This window comes from Amphiura filiformis, chromosome 6 (assembly GCF_039555335.1).
Source record: "Amphiura filiformis chromosome 6, Afil_fr2py, whole genome shotgun sequence".
Lineage (NCBI taxonomy): Eukaryota > Metazoa > Echinodermata > Ophiuroidea > Amphilepidida > Amphiuridae > Amphiura > Amphiura filiformis.
The window spans coordinates 56,506,973-56,523,002 of NC_092633.1; the positions used below are offsets into that span (position 1 = coordinate 56,506,973).

Below are 16,030 nucleotides of genomic sequence, written 5' to 3' on the forward strand. Positions count from 1 at the left end.
CATTTGAATGACAAAAGGACAAGTTTTGAAAAATGACGACTATGGATATTTCTTCCTTCAGGGCAATTTCCGCCGCTGTTGAAATGGGCTCATTGCGCCTTAATCATAATTTGCATGTCATTTGTAATTCAAATTGGCATAAGTTGAGGAAATATAGTTGCGTTGTTCTGATTGAGTTCAAAATTCGCAGGACAAAACTTCACCTATCAACCATTTTGTTTTGAGCGATATAGGAAATGACTACATATTATGCGTTAGGTTTTTGATGTTATTTTCTTGCTGCATGAGGCAGTTTCATGGGAGCAAATAGTGCAATAGTTCAAATGCCCTACAATGGTGCAAATCATGTTACAGTTGTATATATTTGGCAGATAAATAGTATAAATTAGTGCTTTAGACTACGGAGACATTTTAACAGTACCCCTATTTTAGTGGAAGAAGGTCATTAGGTCATTGATCTTTGCACAGAGCATCAAGGACCTGTTCAAAACTTGCACAATCGTGACCTGGCAATACAGATTCAGAAAGTCTACTTTGACCTCTGATGTACAGTGTATAGTAATGGAGTGGATGAGCAGAAGAGCAACATAAGTCGTCTAATTTTGCAGGGCGAAAATGAAATTTGCTCCGAATTTGATCAAGATCTCAAATAAAATATTTGTCTTGTTGCAAGAAATCTGAAAAGGAAAAGTAACTGTCTAGGGAGCTTTTATTCAGGTAACGCAATTGTCAAGATCAAAATTGACTTGATGGGTATTGTCCTATTGTGTTACGGGTAACAAAACATGCCACATAGCGCATAGTATTATTTTCTGACTTGTGGAAAAAAAATTGAGACAACTACAACAAAATCTTGGCTCCCTGTGGAGCCAAATTTAAACCTACCGACATTACAAAACCTTTTTGAGCTTAACTCCACAGTCTCCGTAACTGTACGTTGTCGTTGTAGATAGGTCAAACTACTAAAATGTGAATCCTTATGCCGACATGCCGCTCACTTTAAAACAAAAAAAACCTGATACTGGTGAAAAAAACCTGAAAAGGCACGGGTGTGTAGGCCAAAAAGTCCCAAATATGAAAATATATAAAAACATGCAAATTTGTACGCGCAAAAAACCTGAATTCAGGCCAAAACATGAAAAGTGGCATCTTTGCTTACGACTAGAGGAACACATTGCTTGTGTTTTTCCACCAAGTTTAAAAGGTCAACAACATTTGAATAAATAAGGGTGCTGTTGAAATGCCTCGGCACTACTAAACGCCTACCTAAAGTAATAGAGGTTATCTGTGTTCTATAAGCTGGATATCCTATCAGTGACTGCTATACCTTGTTTAGGACTTTAAAAAGAGGTACCTGCATGTGCAACCATGACTGTTTCAAAATAGCCCGCCAAAGTCATGCAGGCAACTCTGAGGTAGTGCATTGAATTGGTTGAATGAGGAATACTACGAGAGCCAGCGCCTTTTCTTCACGCATGAGTAAAGTTGATAACCTCTATTCAGCATCGAAGTGGTTACGTAATTCTCTTGGTTACCGGATCACGCTACTTTGGTATGCCTTCGAGTGCCATATACTTTATGTGGTGATCATTTCGATCGTGGTTCATTACTCTAGCGCGTGATCCCGTTGACATAGTAACATTACGTAACCCGATACTGAATTACCCCTAATTACAATATAAAACTCAAAAGTAATGCAAATTTCTGAACCGAAATTCCCAAATAGCGAAAACAAACCCAGGTTCTGCAAATTTTGATACCTCATTTGTCTGGATAGCTCAAAGTTGGTGACTCCTTGAATGAAAAAGATGCATTTTCAAAAGTTGTACTAAACAGCTGCTCAAGTCAGTGTACCATTACATTCTCTGCATGACTGGTCAAGGATGACCCTCTCCTCAAATACCTGTGCTGTGACCAGTGACGACCAGGCACACTACATATAGCAATAAATGCTACTTTTGAGTGGGGTCTTTTTCTTTCAAAGGGTCACCATGACCATGGCAACACATTTTGGGCTATAAGACAAATGAGGTATCAAAATTTGTAAAATTGAGTTTCCTTTTACTATTTCAATTGTAGATTTTGATGCATAATTACTTTAGATGTTTATATCTCTACCAAATACAGCAAATTTAACAAGATTTGCATGATGGTTTAATGGGAATTTATTGGACTAAAAGACAAATAGCGGTTCATAGCCAGTAGGTCCCCTGGACATTGTGCTTTGTAATAACACATCTAACAGTGTTGCCTACCTTCTCCTTGTTGTCAACATTTTATAGTTCCGGTTAGGGTTACCTTTGGCTGCAAGTTGGGCACCCCTGTACAAGCATGGGAACCTAGTGGTGATCCAAAAATCCCCCTTAATAAACATGTGCCCGTCCGTCCCTTATAAGGGGACACAGGTCTCCATTCACCCATTAGTGGCTAATTACACAAATGAAAATACATAATGCAATTCAAAAGATTTACTGTCTTTCTTTTATTAAGAAATTTTCAAAACACAAGATACAATGTTATACGTCCACCAAATTCTTTGGTATAACAGATTATACAGGATGCCATAAGGACGTAACTGCACCCCCCCCCCCAATCAACCCATATTATTCAAGCCATGAGACAATACCTTGTGTATACCTTTGCAGACCGATCCACTAGAGGAATGTAGTGTATTCAACCATTTAGTCTCTGGACCCTGCGCGCATAGCTTTTAAAATGAGATTCAAGCAAGGTTTGCACAACCTCTTTTCAACCCAAGACTAAACCACTGGCTTTGTGTTTTGATCATTATGATTGTGCTTCCAAACAAAGATAGCATGAACCAGTTGATCTGACATCGATCATGGGGATGGAATGCCCCGTAAACATTAACAGACTAATCATGCTATCCAAGTGCCATATTTTGGCTACGTCCAACAATGGTCGAACACAGCCTGGTGAGGTGAGGTTGAGGTGAGACTACCTACCACATTTTGAAAAGGCTGTTGCACTGTACAATAAAAATGACATTGGCCATTTTGCTCTAAACTGTCTGTTGATGCATTGTGCACAAAATTCAACAGCATGAGTTTATTAGCAATGAATTCTTTAACTTGCTATTAACTAGGCCTATATATGATATATAAAACAAAAATATATTCAAAAATCAAAATTGGTCATAAACAGTGGCGTAGCGTGGGTCATCAGATTGGGGGGGGGGGGCACCGATCATGATTGGGGGCAACCGGGGCTGGTTGGGGGGCCCAAGCTGTTTTTTGGCAATTTTCCTATGGGATTTTCTCAATTTTGCAATCGATTGGGGGGGGCATGGCGCTACGCCACTGGTCATAAACAACATCTCGCTACCCCCATGTATACATTACAGTATTACATTAAGTAGGGGTGGAGAGGGACTCAAGAAGTACTTTACACATGCATGAACAAAAAATGTGTGAACAAGAGTATTTTGGTGACCAGGCAAGTAACTCGTATGATGCGTTTTAATAAGGCTTTAAAAACTTGATTTTAAGATAACAAGAGTTCAAACTTGGTCCGCAGTATTTAATATCATGAATTTTGGTAAATTGAGTTCATAAAGGTTTTGGCCCAAGCCCAATACTTGCAATGGAGTCCATTTTTCTTTTTCTTGCTTGTAAGATAAACTCATTCAGTGAGTGTTGTGAAAACATTTTGTCCCACTCCCACATCACCCTATCATAATGGCCCCCTGGGGTGAAGTGAGTATATCTTCAGATGCTCACACTTCTGTTAGCGTGGAAATGTTAAATGTTGGTGTATCCTTGGTGTACGATATTCACAAGTTAGATTAGTGTAGACTCCATTGAAGCAGCTTATGTAATAAAGCTGTGTAATCCTTCAATCGATAATTTCTGTGCTAGGCTAATTCCATGCTGTATTACACAAACAATTATCTTAAATTTGGGCATAGTTCACACTCTCTTCACGCTTGTTTATAATGTAGAAAAGCAATGCACTTTCCAAGTACTTCCCCAACCCCCATCCCAGGAAATGTGGGGCACTGGTGTTGATTGTAACCTGGGATTGACTGGTTGGTGCACTCCAGAGGTGGGGCGTGCAGCATTTTGTAACATGTATTATATGTATAATCTCCCGATCCTGCAATCTACACGCCCCATCATTTCTCCAATTCCCTGGAAAAGGGGGTGGGGTCCCCGAGGGGACACTCACATGTAAAAGTGGTATGGGTGGGTATGTGCGGCGGCCAAGGGTCCCTTTTTCAGGCTCTCCGGCAGTTCCTTAACCCACATTTGAATCATGCTCCAGTTCTTTGCGCCTCAACCTCTGACAATTATAGCTCTTTAGCTTAAATTTGGGAAATTTTGGAATATTTTAGCTCAAAGGACTATAATTTGACCCATGGCCCATTTTCAGTTCATCAAGCCCCTATTTTCCCCCAAATAAGTTCTTAGTTCCCAAAGATCGGCACACCCCAACCAAAATTTCAATTGAGTGCCCCCCCCCTCCCCCTCCGTGGGGTGAGAAAGTACTTGAATAGTGCGTAATAACAAGTGCAAGTTATATTGAAATTTGTGCAGACTACAAGGTAAACAATACATCCTGTAACAAATCTGATATGATGATTCTTATCCAACTGTAGTATATCACTCAAACTCATCCCATCCCTAGGTAAGATGAAAATGATTTCATGAACCAAAAACAACATGGATCATTCAATCAATCCAACATGACAATGGCAGAAGCTTCAAGTGGTTCAAAAATCATTTCCCCCTTTAATTCTGGTAGCAGATACTTTGGCACTGTGATATACGTGTGACATGATCTGATCCAGCCTGGCTAAAGCAAACAATTTAGATATTATCATAACAAAGTAACTTTTTAAAAGTTGTTCAGTAACCAAGTGTGCTATTACTGAAATTCTGACATCATTAGCATGTATGAGTTGACCAATGATGTTAACATTCTTTGATGCCCTCTGTTGTTTAACCACATAAATACTAAAGCAAGTTGATAAAATTGTTGGTATTACGGTATTTGCTTTGAAACAAAGTTTATACAAAAAAAATCCACTTACTCCATATAGACTATACACTTTTGCCCTGTATTTTTTTAAATCTCAGACCAACTGAGAGAGTACCAAATGTCAAATCATCTATACAATGCCATTTTTCTTAGGTATTGTAAACCTTCATCTCAATTTCATGATCATGTCACATATTTCCATGGAGTCATTTATGAAGAACAAAACTGTGTCATAACAATAGTAAACAGATCCATTATCTGCAGATATTCATCAGCTCCATCACATAACCTCTTGTCAGCAATAGCAAGCCGCTCACAAATCAAGGATTTCTGTTTGTCGTTCAGCTCTGGTTTCTCTACAATGATGTCATTGACCTGAGGGGGGAAGGGTAGAACAATAAATGTAAGTGTTGCCTCAAAGATGATGCATCTGTTGTTATTGACCCTTTGAATGGTCATCTCAAAAAGAGATTCACCCACAAATTGTGTGTTCTGTGTGCATACCGTATTTCGTCAAATAAACACCCCCGGGGGCGTTACATTTTCCCAAGGAGGGGCGTTTATTCAAGGTCAATTTTAGACCGATAATTCCGTTAAAATCATTAGGTAAACTAAAACACACTCTAAAATGACGAACTATGAACTAGAAACACTGACTTCTGGCTCACTTCCGGGTTTCTGATCCAGATTTTTGCCAATTATTGACGCTATTATCGACCATGTGCACAACTTGGTAAGCTTACTACACAAGATAGCACATGATGGAAATATCGGCATTTTTGAAACATCTTGGTTGAAAAAAGTGGTGGGGGCGTTTATTTGAGGGGGGGGGCGACTATTTGACGAAATACGGTATGTCTTTCAAATGCATGCATTAATTACAGTGTATGCTTTGCAAAAGCGTGTTATAACTAGAAAAGCACAGAAAATATAAATGCACTTTTTGCAAGTGTGTTTGCAGGGAGAACTACTTTTTAGTGGCAACATGGCGGTCAGTGCGAAGGATCAATTACCTCCTCCAGAGACGCTACTTGAATTTGTCAACGCACCAAATTGCAAACTACAATTTAGCAAGTTGGTATATGTATGTGAAACGAATGCTGTGTTTTGTTGGTTACACACAATAAGCTCTAAATCTTTGTATGGTTAAATAGGCTTTTATGACAATTCGCCTAAAAATGACAGAAGTGCAATTTTAGTCCCCATATGACAATCCAATACGGCATATTCCTGCTTTGATAATTAGTAGCAGGTACCGCATTTTATGGGGAGGGGAGCAGACCAAATCCAAATATCTGTCAACCAAATAAGAATGATTTAATTTGATTTTACTGCTTAAGCTGATGGGTATCCAAGAGATGACTTACTTGTGATATCACCTGCATGGCTGAATACCCTTCTCTCAACAAATCCTTAACAGCAACCTCAAGTTGTTCATAAGAATTACTGGAACAAGTTTTCAAAATGGTAGCCACGTAGTCATCTGGTATTACCTGGAAAAGGTCAGAACATGTATTGATTCAAAACAAGTACCATCAAGTTTCAAGCATATTTTGCCAATTCCAATTCTAGTGCAAGTTTAGACTTGTATAAAATTACAAATGTGCCAAAGAATAATGTCTGAAAAATATTAACCAAATTCATTTTAAAAGTTTGTATACAAAATGAAAGTCAACTCTCTGAGAGTAACTATTGGATCCTACAAAAAGCATCATTTTTAAATGAGATATTAGCTTGAACACAGGCAATAAACAAACAGAAACAACTACTTTTCCGAAATATATATATATAATAAATTAATTATATTAGCTATTTAGAGTTCTTTGTCAAGACCAAAGGAAAAACTTATTAGTCCAAAATAAAACACCCAAAATGTGTGTGTTTTTGGGTTGGTTGCTTGTGGGCAAACAAACAATATTTTTTGGCCAGAATCACAGACTCACCCCTGCTATTTCATATATATCCTTGACTTGGATTCCTTCTTCACCTTTGAGTCTGTGTGCACTTTGTAATGTTGTAATAGCCTTACGCAGGTCACCTTCTGATGTCTTGATGATAGCCTGTACTGCCTAATTGAAAAGAATCCATATGGAAAGATTAGAAAAAGAACATCCTACGATACAGGTGACACAATTTGACCCCAGAGAGCATATCTTTCACTTCCCATAATGTGTGTCTTCTCTTTACTGAGATGCTATTCAGTGCAGCATATGGGTTGATGGTAACAAAAAATACCTCAATTGCAAGATCTGGATGAGCTCTGCTAATTGAGGTATTTTTGTCACTATATCATCCCATGTTGCACTGAATAGAAAAATAAGTACAGGGAAGAATTGCATTGTGGGAAGTGTAAGATATCTTTTCTGATCTGATCCAACCAGAATACTTCCAAGTTCCCACAATGCATTTCTTCCATTTCAATTTCTGTACTAAATTTGCTATCTAGTTCAACATGGGTTGATATAGTGACATAACATTCCTGATGTACAGAGCACATCCAAATCTTACAAATTATGTTTATATTTCTTAACAATCGATCCATGTTTAGCCACTATCTATTCTTAATATGAAAACAAAGGAAACTTGTATAAAATAATAGGAGTGTCATTTCATGTAATGAAGAGTTGCATCATGTTGCAAAGGATTCTGGGAAGATATCTTCTGTGATTCAACCAGGCCAAAGGAGGTGATTGCAATTCGGTAAATGTTATCATCTTTATTTTATGTAAACTTATCCAATCCTTACATTCAAGTATACTTGGTTGCCAAGTTATGAATTATTTTAATGGGCTATTCCAGTTGAAATCCATACACCCCCTATGGGAGACATAACCTTAATCTTCCACATAGGGAGTGTGAATTTCAAATGGTGTTAACGGAATAGGCAACTTCATTTGAAATCTACCCCTACCCTACCCCCTCACCCCTGTGTGGAAGATTAAGGTCATGTCTTTCATCAGTGCATGGATTTCAACAGTACTGGAATATCCCAACACCATACTCGCGCGCCAGTCACACACTATGCAATGTGCAACAAGCGTTAGTGCTGCCACCAACTGTGTGCATGCACAATGTTACGAGTCTCATTTTTTGTCAATTAAAGGCTGAACAAATTATAGATGGTGAGAATGTCTAGAAAGGAAGCAGTTTAGCTGCTTACCAATACCAGCAACAGGCACTGTGTTATAACACTGATTGGATACAATCTGCATCTGAAGAATCATACCAATATTTAACACTCACACACTGTAGATATGCTCCATTTCATTCTCAGGGGTTAAGGTTAATTTATTATGTCAAATCGAATATTAAAAAGTGCTGAAACTTGAATTTAATATACGCTTACCTCATCATCGCATTTTACGTTTTCTTTCCCCATTACCAGCCGCACTCTCTGCTCCTGCACATCATTTGCGAGTGGCTTGAATCGGAATTTTGCGCAACGAGAAGTTAAAGGTTCAATTATTCGGCTGACATAGTTACATATCAGACAGAACCGTGTTGTTTTTGTCTGTTTCTCCATTGTGCGTCTCAGGGCAGCCTGTGAACAGATTAAAAACTATGTGTAAGTCACAACATTTGAGACATTTGAACTTTATAATAATGCATTCTGAACCTGGTTGTTCATGGTAAAATACTGACAGAAAGAAGATGACCAGAATTGGAGAAACTTTATTATCATTGTCTTCACCCCACTATAATCCTAATCTCATAATCCAGTTTAGTTTCAGTTTTCAGTTTATCCTTATCCTAATCCTAAACTTTTTGGGTGATAATTAACTTTAGCCCTCTTTTTTATCATTACTATTTTAATTTGAATATGTAATAAACAATTTAATATAAGCAAGTTCCCCTTATATTTTCAAAACGCACACATCATTATAGTGGATCATACCAACAAAATCTGAGAGTATAAAAAAAGGGGAAAAACATGCTTTCGTGCATGAGTGAGGTCATACTGAATGATGGATTGGCCCATTTCAAAAAGGATGGAGTGTGACTTCACTGCCTGATGCAGCATTTGTATGTATGTAATCCTCATCATGTGTGTAATAATGAGTTCTAGGAGGATCATGGTAATGCTTTGGCCAGCAAACTCCCAAGATCTAAACCCCATCAAGCATCTGTGGGATCACCTGAAGCAGACCATGAGCTCACTCATGCATGAAAGCACCTCTTTGGGTTCATATTCAGTGATTTAGTGGTATGATTCTTTTGATGGTGTGTGCCAAGACCAATTTGAATTGAATGATACGTTAGTCTTGCAGATATCAGGTCATATAGAAAGGTGAACTAACTTTTTTGAAGTGTTACTAAGACTTTACAATAGCTGATACCAGTAGAAGCGATTTGTTAAATAGGGTTAGGATTAGGTTATAGATTTTAGGATAAAAGGTAGGGTTAGAGACCAGAATGAAGCAATGGCATATGTATAAGATGGCCTTGAACGAAGTGGCAACAAACCAGCAGTAAGTTTGTAGGCATGAGAATGAATACTTTTAAAAGTGTGTGAAGTTGGCTAAAAAGGCAAAGCACAGCCTAAAATTAAAAGCTATTAAAAGAAAGTGGAAATTTGGACAATCAAAAAACCTGCAATCAAATGTTTTAACCTGAAATTTTGTATGCCTAGGTTTGGAGCAAGCATTTGAGGGTGCATTTTGAGGCTTTTAGGTACAACTTTGGGTCACACTTTACAACTGGTTTACAGATGGGATGTTTTTTTTCTTCAAAAAAAGTGAAGATTTTTTATTGTTTCTTAAAAGATTTTTAGCGTATTTTTTCGCAGAAATAAGCAGAAAGTAGTAATTTTGGGGTTCACTTTCATTAAATTTTGTTTATTTTTGGAGTATATTTTTTGGAAATCCCAGCTGCATATCCCTACCCAATTCAAAATCAAGGATCTCACTGGGAATTTACTGCAGGCCTGCACATGTTAGTCGTTCACAGACCTTTGGTTGGTTGATGGGTTGAAGAATCTGGACCGGACTCCATTGGGCTATTCCATGGAAGACATTACCTTGATCACCCACAAATAAGGGTGTAGATTCAAATGTAGTCACCCATTTAGGTAACCCAAATTGAAATCCACACTCCCTGTGTCATGTCTTACAAAGGGGGTGTATGGATTTCAACTGGAACAGCTGATTTAGCCTCCTGTTTATCTGCCATATATATGGATTGATTTCATAATTTGCTATTGTGATCTTCATTTCTACAAATTCATGGAAGATTGTAGAGCTAGAATGCTTACCTGGGCATCTTTTGTCATTGAATCTGCCTCATCCAATATCACTATTTTATATGGCGGACATGGTCGTCCACTACAAGTAAATCAATATACATATGAGTTAGTACCATGAGCAAATGAATGCAATATTTGGGATTTTTTTATCCTCTTGATTTGAGAAAAAGAAATAAACATACACCTTATGAATGACAGACAATTTTGTGCTCATATCACAGAATCTTGCCTGGATTTTGAATACCATGCTGAAAGTAACTAGTGCTACAAGAATAAGAAGCTACATGCATAAATTCCATCCACAAAAAGCATGTTCTTCCATAACACATACATTCATACATGTATTCCATGTTTATTAAACCACAATAAGCCGGTTATAAACCGGCAATTAGAGATCTGACCCTGCCGAACATCTTGTCAGCTTTTTTTGTCAGTGTACAATCGTTACTATAAATCATTTTATCTATGGTGACACCTTGTGATATCATGCTGGACAAATTCCATTCACTGTCAGAGGAGGTTTGTGGGTGTGAATTCTATGAAGCAAATAATTATGTTATCAATACAGCGCTGATTTGCTAAGAATTGAACAGGACACCTGTATCATACTCTCATCAAATCACTCTAATATCTTTCTGAAAGTGACAGAGGTGTCATGGAAGTTGGAACAGATGTGGTAACTGACCCCTGAAGTCAGAAACTCTCAAGAGAGACAAGTACAGAATTGGTTAAGTTTGTTCGGGTTATAATTGGCGAAAATTATTTGCTTTTGTTGCTGCGGACATCAATAAAGTACATGTACCAACTTTTACTTGTGTACATTCACATAAGTGCATTGCAGTCATGCATTACGCAATCCTTAACTAGTGTAAGTGCTGTGCCCAACTGCGTGCGCACAATTCTCAACACACAATTTTAAGAGTCTCATTTTTTCGCCAATATAAGCCTAACAAATTTGAGCTCTTTGTCTGCAGGGAGGGAGTTAAGTACAAAAGATAGCAATTACTTACTCTGATCTCTTTCCTCCTGCTGCTTGCTGAGAGAAGCCCTTCACTTTGTCTCTTACCACCTGGATACCACGCTCATCTGATGCATTCAACTCCAGTACTCGAGAACGAAACAGATCAGACCTGCAACATACAATTATTTTACGGTTCAGTTATGTCATACGAATCATACAAAAGGCACACCAAATTAGGTCATGGGAGTAATAGAAAAAACTCATGAGAAGTTTATGTACATGTAGCTACACCCCTCTTACATATATGTGACACGATCTGGTCCATGGGGGCCAAAGGAGGCATTTTTGAAAATTGAGTTACTGTAATTATTACATATACACACAATAGGCTATCATTTACTGAAAACACCAAAGATCTAGCATACTTGGTTCTAAAGTTATGATGTTTTTTGGTGTCTATTTTCTTATGTATTTTATTGTTTTTTAACTCCATATTTTTACCTTTATCTCAGTTTCAAAGTTGCCCCATGGACCATATTGTGTCACATAAACAAGTATAATGTGGTACAACACCAGAAAGCATGCATCAGTTTATGTAGTCTTCCTAATCATTTATGATTATTCCATTTAATTTTTCTCATTATCATTTGTTCTTGTGCAAAGATTGGTGAAGAAATATGTTTAAATGAATCATATTTTGTATTTGTACTCAAAATTACAAAAAATGAAAGGCAATTATCGTATCAGGGTGATGATATGCAGAGACTGGAGACACAAAGGAACACGGGTGATAGGAAAAAGAACAAAACAGATCAGCTCTTTATCACTGAATTATGGTACTTAACCACTGTGCCATAGTCATCTCCTTTTCATCTTATATTGTACCTACCCATAGAGTTCTCTAGCTGCAGCCAAGATAGTGGATGTTTTGCCAGTTCCTGGTGGGCCATAAAACAGCATGTTTGGTAACTGTGAAAAGATTGATCATATACAGGTAGCAAAGTAAGTAACAGTAAGTTAAAACTTTTCGTTCCATGTTGAGTACATAGATGTGTTTAATCATTAAGACTATATTCCAGTTTATTCTACTCACATCTGCTCCCTCTATTGATTTCCTAAGAACAGAAACTACTTCCTCCTGGTATGCTACTTCATCTACTGACCTCGGGCGGCTGGAAATTCAAACACAAGAATTGGAGTCAAACGCTAAAGACTATTGATTTTTATGACACATTTTATTTTAATTCAATTAAGGTGGTTCCCCCGGGGTTGACAACCCCTAACACCCCCCCCCCCTCCCATTCACCTAGATCAAAATGCAGATTTTGGTATCAGATGAAACCTTATATTTTTGTCTTAACCCCAGACCCAGTGAAATTATATCATGGTAGACCTGTGTACCCACCACTGCAGGATTTATGTTCTGTGCAACACACAATATTGCTTCTAGCATCCAAACCACTGGAGCAATTTGACTCAAAACTTGGAATGTTTACATATGTAGCCTGATGGGCCTCAATGTGAAGTAGCAAACATTGTGTGCTGCAATTGGACCACTGCTTAAGGGGTACTACACCCCTCAATGAATTTGTGACTATTTTTGCATTTTTCTCAAAACTATAACACACTGGTAACAAAAGTTATGTATATTATAAGGCAAGGAATCCAATTACTGAACTGAATTTCAGTGACCCAAGATGTTGTTCGATACTTATGATAGAAAATGAGGTACCGCTAGGATGTACCTCATTTCCTATCATATTTACTGAACCGCTTGTCTTGAGTCACTGAAATTTCAGTGTAGTAATTGGATTCCTTGCCCCAATAATATACATAACTTTTGTTACCAGTGTGTTATTAATTTTTGAGAAAAATGCAAAAATTGTCATAAATTTACCACAGGGGTGTAGTACCCCCTTAAGAGGCCATTTATACTAATTTACCCCAAGAGTTGTAATGTGGTCCAGTTCATAGCCCCAGCATTCACAGCAACAGCTGCAAACAAACAACTTACTATTTTTCCACCCATGGTACAAGTTTTTCAATTTTTTTGGCTGCATCTCCTGAGGGTCCTGATTTGTCTTTGGTTTTTCCACTGCCTCCTTTTAGAAAAGCTTGCATGGTGATAGTTACTTGCTATGTCCTGTAATAAGCAAAAATAACCATAAAATGTTGGAATCGGAGTCGGACCAGACATAATTTGCATTATGGGACCAGATTTTGTAAAAATACACAAGTCAAGTTTGTACTCCTTTTTAATTTTACTGGTACCATTGGTAACTTAAGTAGTACCGGAGACATTTTAACTTTTTATACATATGTGTATCACATAGGCATACAGTAATAAATTATAAATTAAACCAATGGCTTTTATTTCAACTTGATCCTCCACATACTCCCTCGGGAAAGTCATCCTATGGGGTGGGGGTGGGGGAGTATTAAATTGTCTATAATTTTAAAATGATAAGGTAAGATACGCATGTACAATAAAAGATTAAGACAAGCAGTGTACTGAATTTAACTTAAAGGGAGTCTCCGGCAATCATAACATTATGCCTTATAATATACATGTATGTTAGTAAAATAATTATCAATTACGAATCACATGGTTTTATTTTTTTTTTAAAAACTCATATTGCCCATAAATTGTCGTCAGCCTTCATTGTATTACTGGGACGTCATTGCACGCGACAATTTCGGCGCCCGAAAGTTTGAATATCGCGTGTTGAGAGACGGATATTTTTATTCGTTTTTATGGTCCACATGAGTTTGTTTTAAATAAAACCATGTGATTCATGCTTGATAATTAATTTCCTATCATATAAGGCATAACGTTGTGATTGCCGGAGTCATCCTTTAAGACTCGATCGCTTTTGCAGAAAAGCGATTCTGACCCATGCTCATTGTTTACTTCCGTTTTTAGAGCGTCAAGCCAATCAATCGATACAAATCACTGAGAAAAAAAAAGACATAGCTTTTGCAAGTTGAAGAAATCTCAAGTTCCGAGCGATGTTGTCTGCATGACACATGAACATGGTGAATGCATTGATCAACCAATCATTAACAACCTACTGGATCTTTTATTTTGTTACAACAAGTGAGGTAAAGCAAAGAAAATTGGAATTGCGCCAATTGCATGTTTACTCCAGCGGTTGTAATACGCTACGAACCTCTGATATGATGTGTGTGTATGTGGCATGTGTCCCACACACATTGACACACCGTGTACGTAGACCCCTACTGTGTTATGAACATCGCATACCGGGTACATGTTTGATATAAAATTGGATCGATTGAGCCCATATTTATTGGTCGAGCTTTACTCGAGAACTCTAGCTTCGAATTTGCACACGATAGTTACGCATTCGATGCTACATGTAGAGTACCGTTCTTTACTATGGTTTTTCGGTCGGACAGAGGTGCAGTTTTTTACACCGGAGGTTATTTATTCTGTTAAATGTTGAAATTTGGATGAAAGTTATTTCGATGAGTCAACTGTATCTTTTGAGCAAGATTTGCGTATTTTGGATAGTGTAAAATTTCGCTGAAGTGTAATTTTAGCAACATTTTTGATGCAATCGCCTGTCGTGATCGGCTGTGTTTACTTCTGAACTTCCATTGCTTTACACGGTGTCATGCTTCAGCGAATCCGACTAGATTTTGAATAAAACGGTCTCTAGCCTACAATGTAGAATGTGAAGCTATCGGTGAGCAAATTCTTGGCTAGTAGAGTTCTCGAGCAAGTCGAGCTAAGTTTTAAAATATTGGACGAGACGTAGACTAGTCGAGTCCAATATTTCAAAACTCATAGCGAGACCAATAAATATTGGGCGTAAAGTATCCAATTTTATCATTATTATGTGTTGGATCCAATATTTTCACACACTTGGACTCATCAAAGCATAATAATGACTAATATTTCCATTGTAAATAATAAAACACGGTTTAAACACGGTTTCCTGCGGTTTATTCAAAATCTCGGATTTTGACAAAACTACAGCACCGTCCTAGTCTTGATTTTTGCAGAGTATCTTTTTGTTTGTAAATTACGTAATGTAAAGTACCAGTACATTTAATACTAAATAGTTATTACAATCGTGTTAAATACCAGAATTTTTCTGAGTGCGTCCAAATATGTTATGGCTTAGTGCCGTACTATTACGCTGACTTTCGTATTCGGCGAGGAGGACGATTTCGACCTCCTGGTTTGTTTACAAACAGAGAGGTAGACAAAAAATCGTTCCGCTTGTCCAAACACTCAAGTATCAGAAGGATGGTCCACAATAGCGTGATTCACGTAACCTGAATAGGGATTAAAAAGCTGTCACGTAGAACCATGTGCTTCTATTGTCCAATTTGCCATCAAGATTTCATATGGAAACAGTTCAGACCCAGTACACGATCATGTCAGAAATTAATATTTTGTTCTGGGTCTGATTATTCGGACTAGTTATGGCTAAGGTTTACTGCAAACATGCAAAATATAATTATAGTAAACATAAACATGGACATGGGAAAGGCCACCGGACCAATGTGATCACGGACACTGTGACACTTCTATCATGTCTAGACTACTTCTTAATCATGTTAATCTTGGAAGTTCTTCAAACATGTCAAAATACTTTCCAACGTCCTGTTCTAGCTAGCCTAAAAAATATAATAGCCTTTTTCCTCAGTCGGTATACCCACAAAGTTTACACACAGATAGCTGTGCCCGTGCGCTACGCCAATATGTACATACCTTGAGGTTTAAATCGAGAAATCTCATACGTTTTGACGCTAACTTTTGTTCATGTGCATGTGTGTTTAAGCTTACTTCATTCAGG

General features: G+C 37.7%; 1 protein-coding gene across 1 annotated transcript in view; it reads right to left on the reverse strand.

Annotated features, from left to right (window-relative positions):
• Positions 1 to 4,983: 4,983 nt before the first annotated feature.
• Positions 4,984 to 16,030, reverse strand: part of LOC140155696 (replication factor C subunit 4-like) — a 443,685-nt gene continuing 432,638 nt past the window's right edge. The window contains exons 2-11 of the mRNA XM_072178628.1: positions 15,946 to 16,001; positions 13,219 to 13,347; positions 12,298 to 12,376; positions 12,094 to 12,173; positions 11,254 to 11,373; positions 10,253 to 10,322; positions 8,348 to 8,542; positions 6,945 to 7,070; positions 6,369 to 6,494; positions 4,984 to 5,376 (exon numbers count right to left, since the gene is read on the reverse strand). Coding sequence (XP_072034729.1) covers positions 5,212 to 5,376; positions 6,369 to 6,494; positions 6,945 to 7,070; positions 8,348 to 8,542; positions 10,253 to 10,322; positions 11,254 to 11,373; positions 12,094 to 12,173; positions 12,298 to 12,376; positions 13,219 to 13,325 — 1,068 coding nt within the window. The 5' untranslated portion in view covers positions 13,326 to 13,347; positions 15,946 to 16,001 and the 3' untranslated portion in view covers positions 4,984 to 5,211. The remainder of the gene's footprint in view (positions 5,377 to 6,368; positions 6,495 to 6,944; positions 7,071 to 8,347; positions 8,543 to 10,252; positions 10,323 to 11,253; positions 11,374 to 12,093; positions 12,174 to 12,297; positions 12,377 to 13,218; positions 13,348 to 15,945; positions 16,002 to 16,030) is intronic.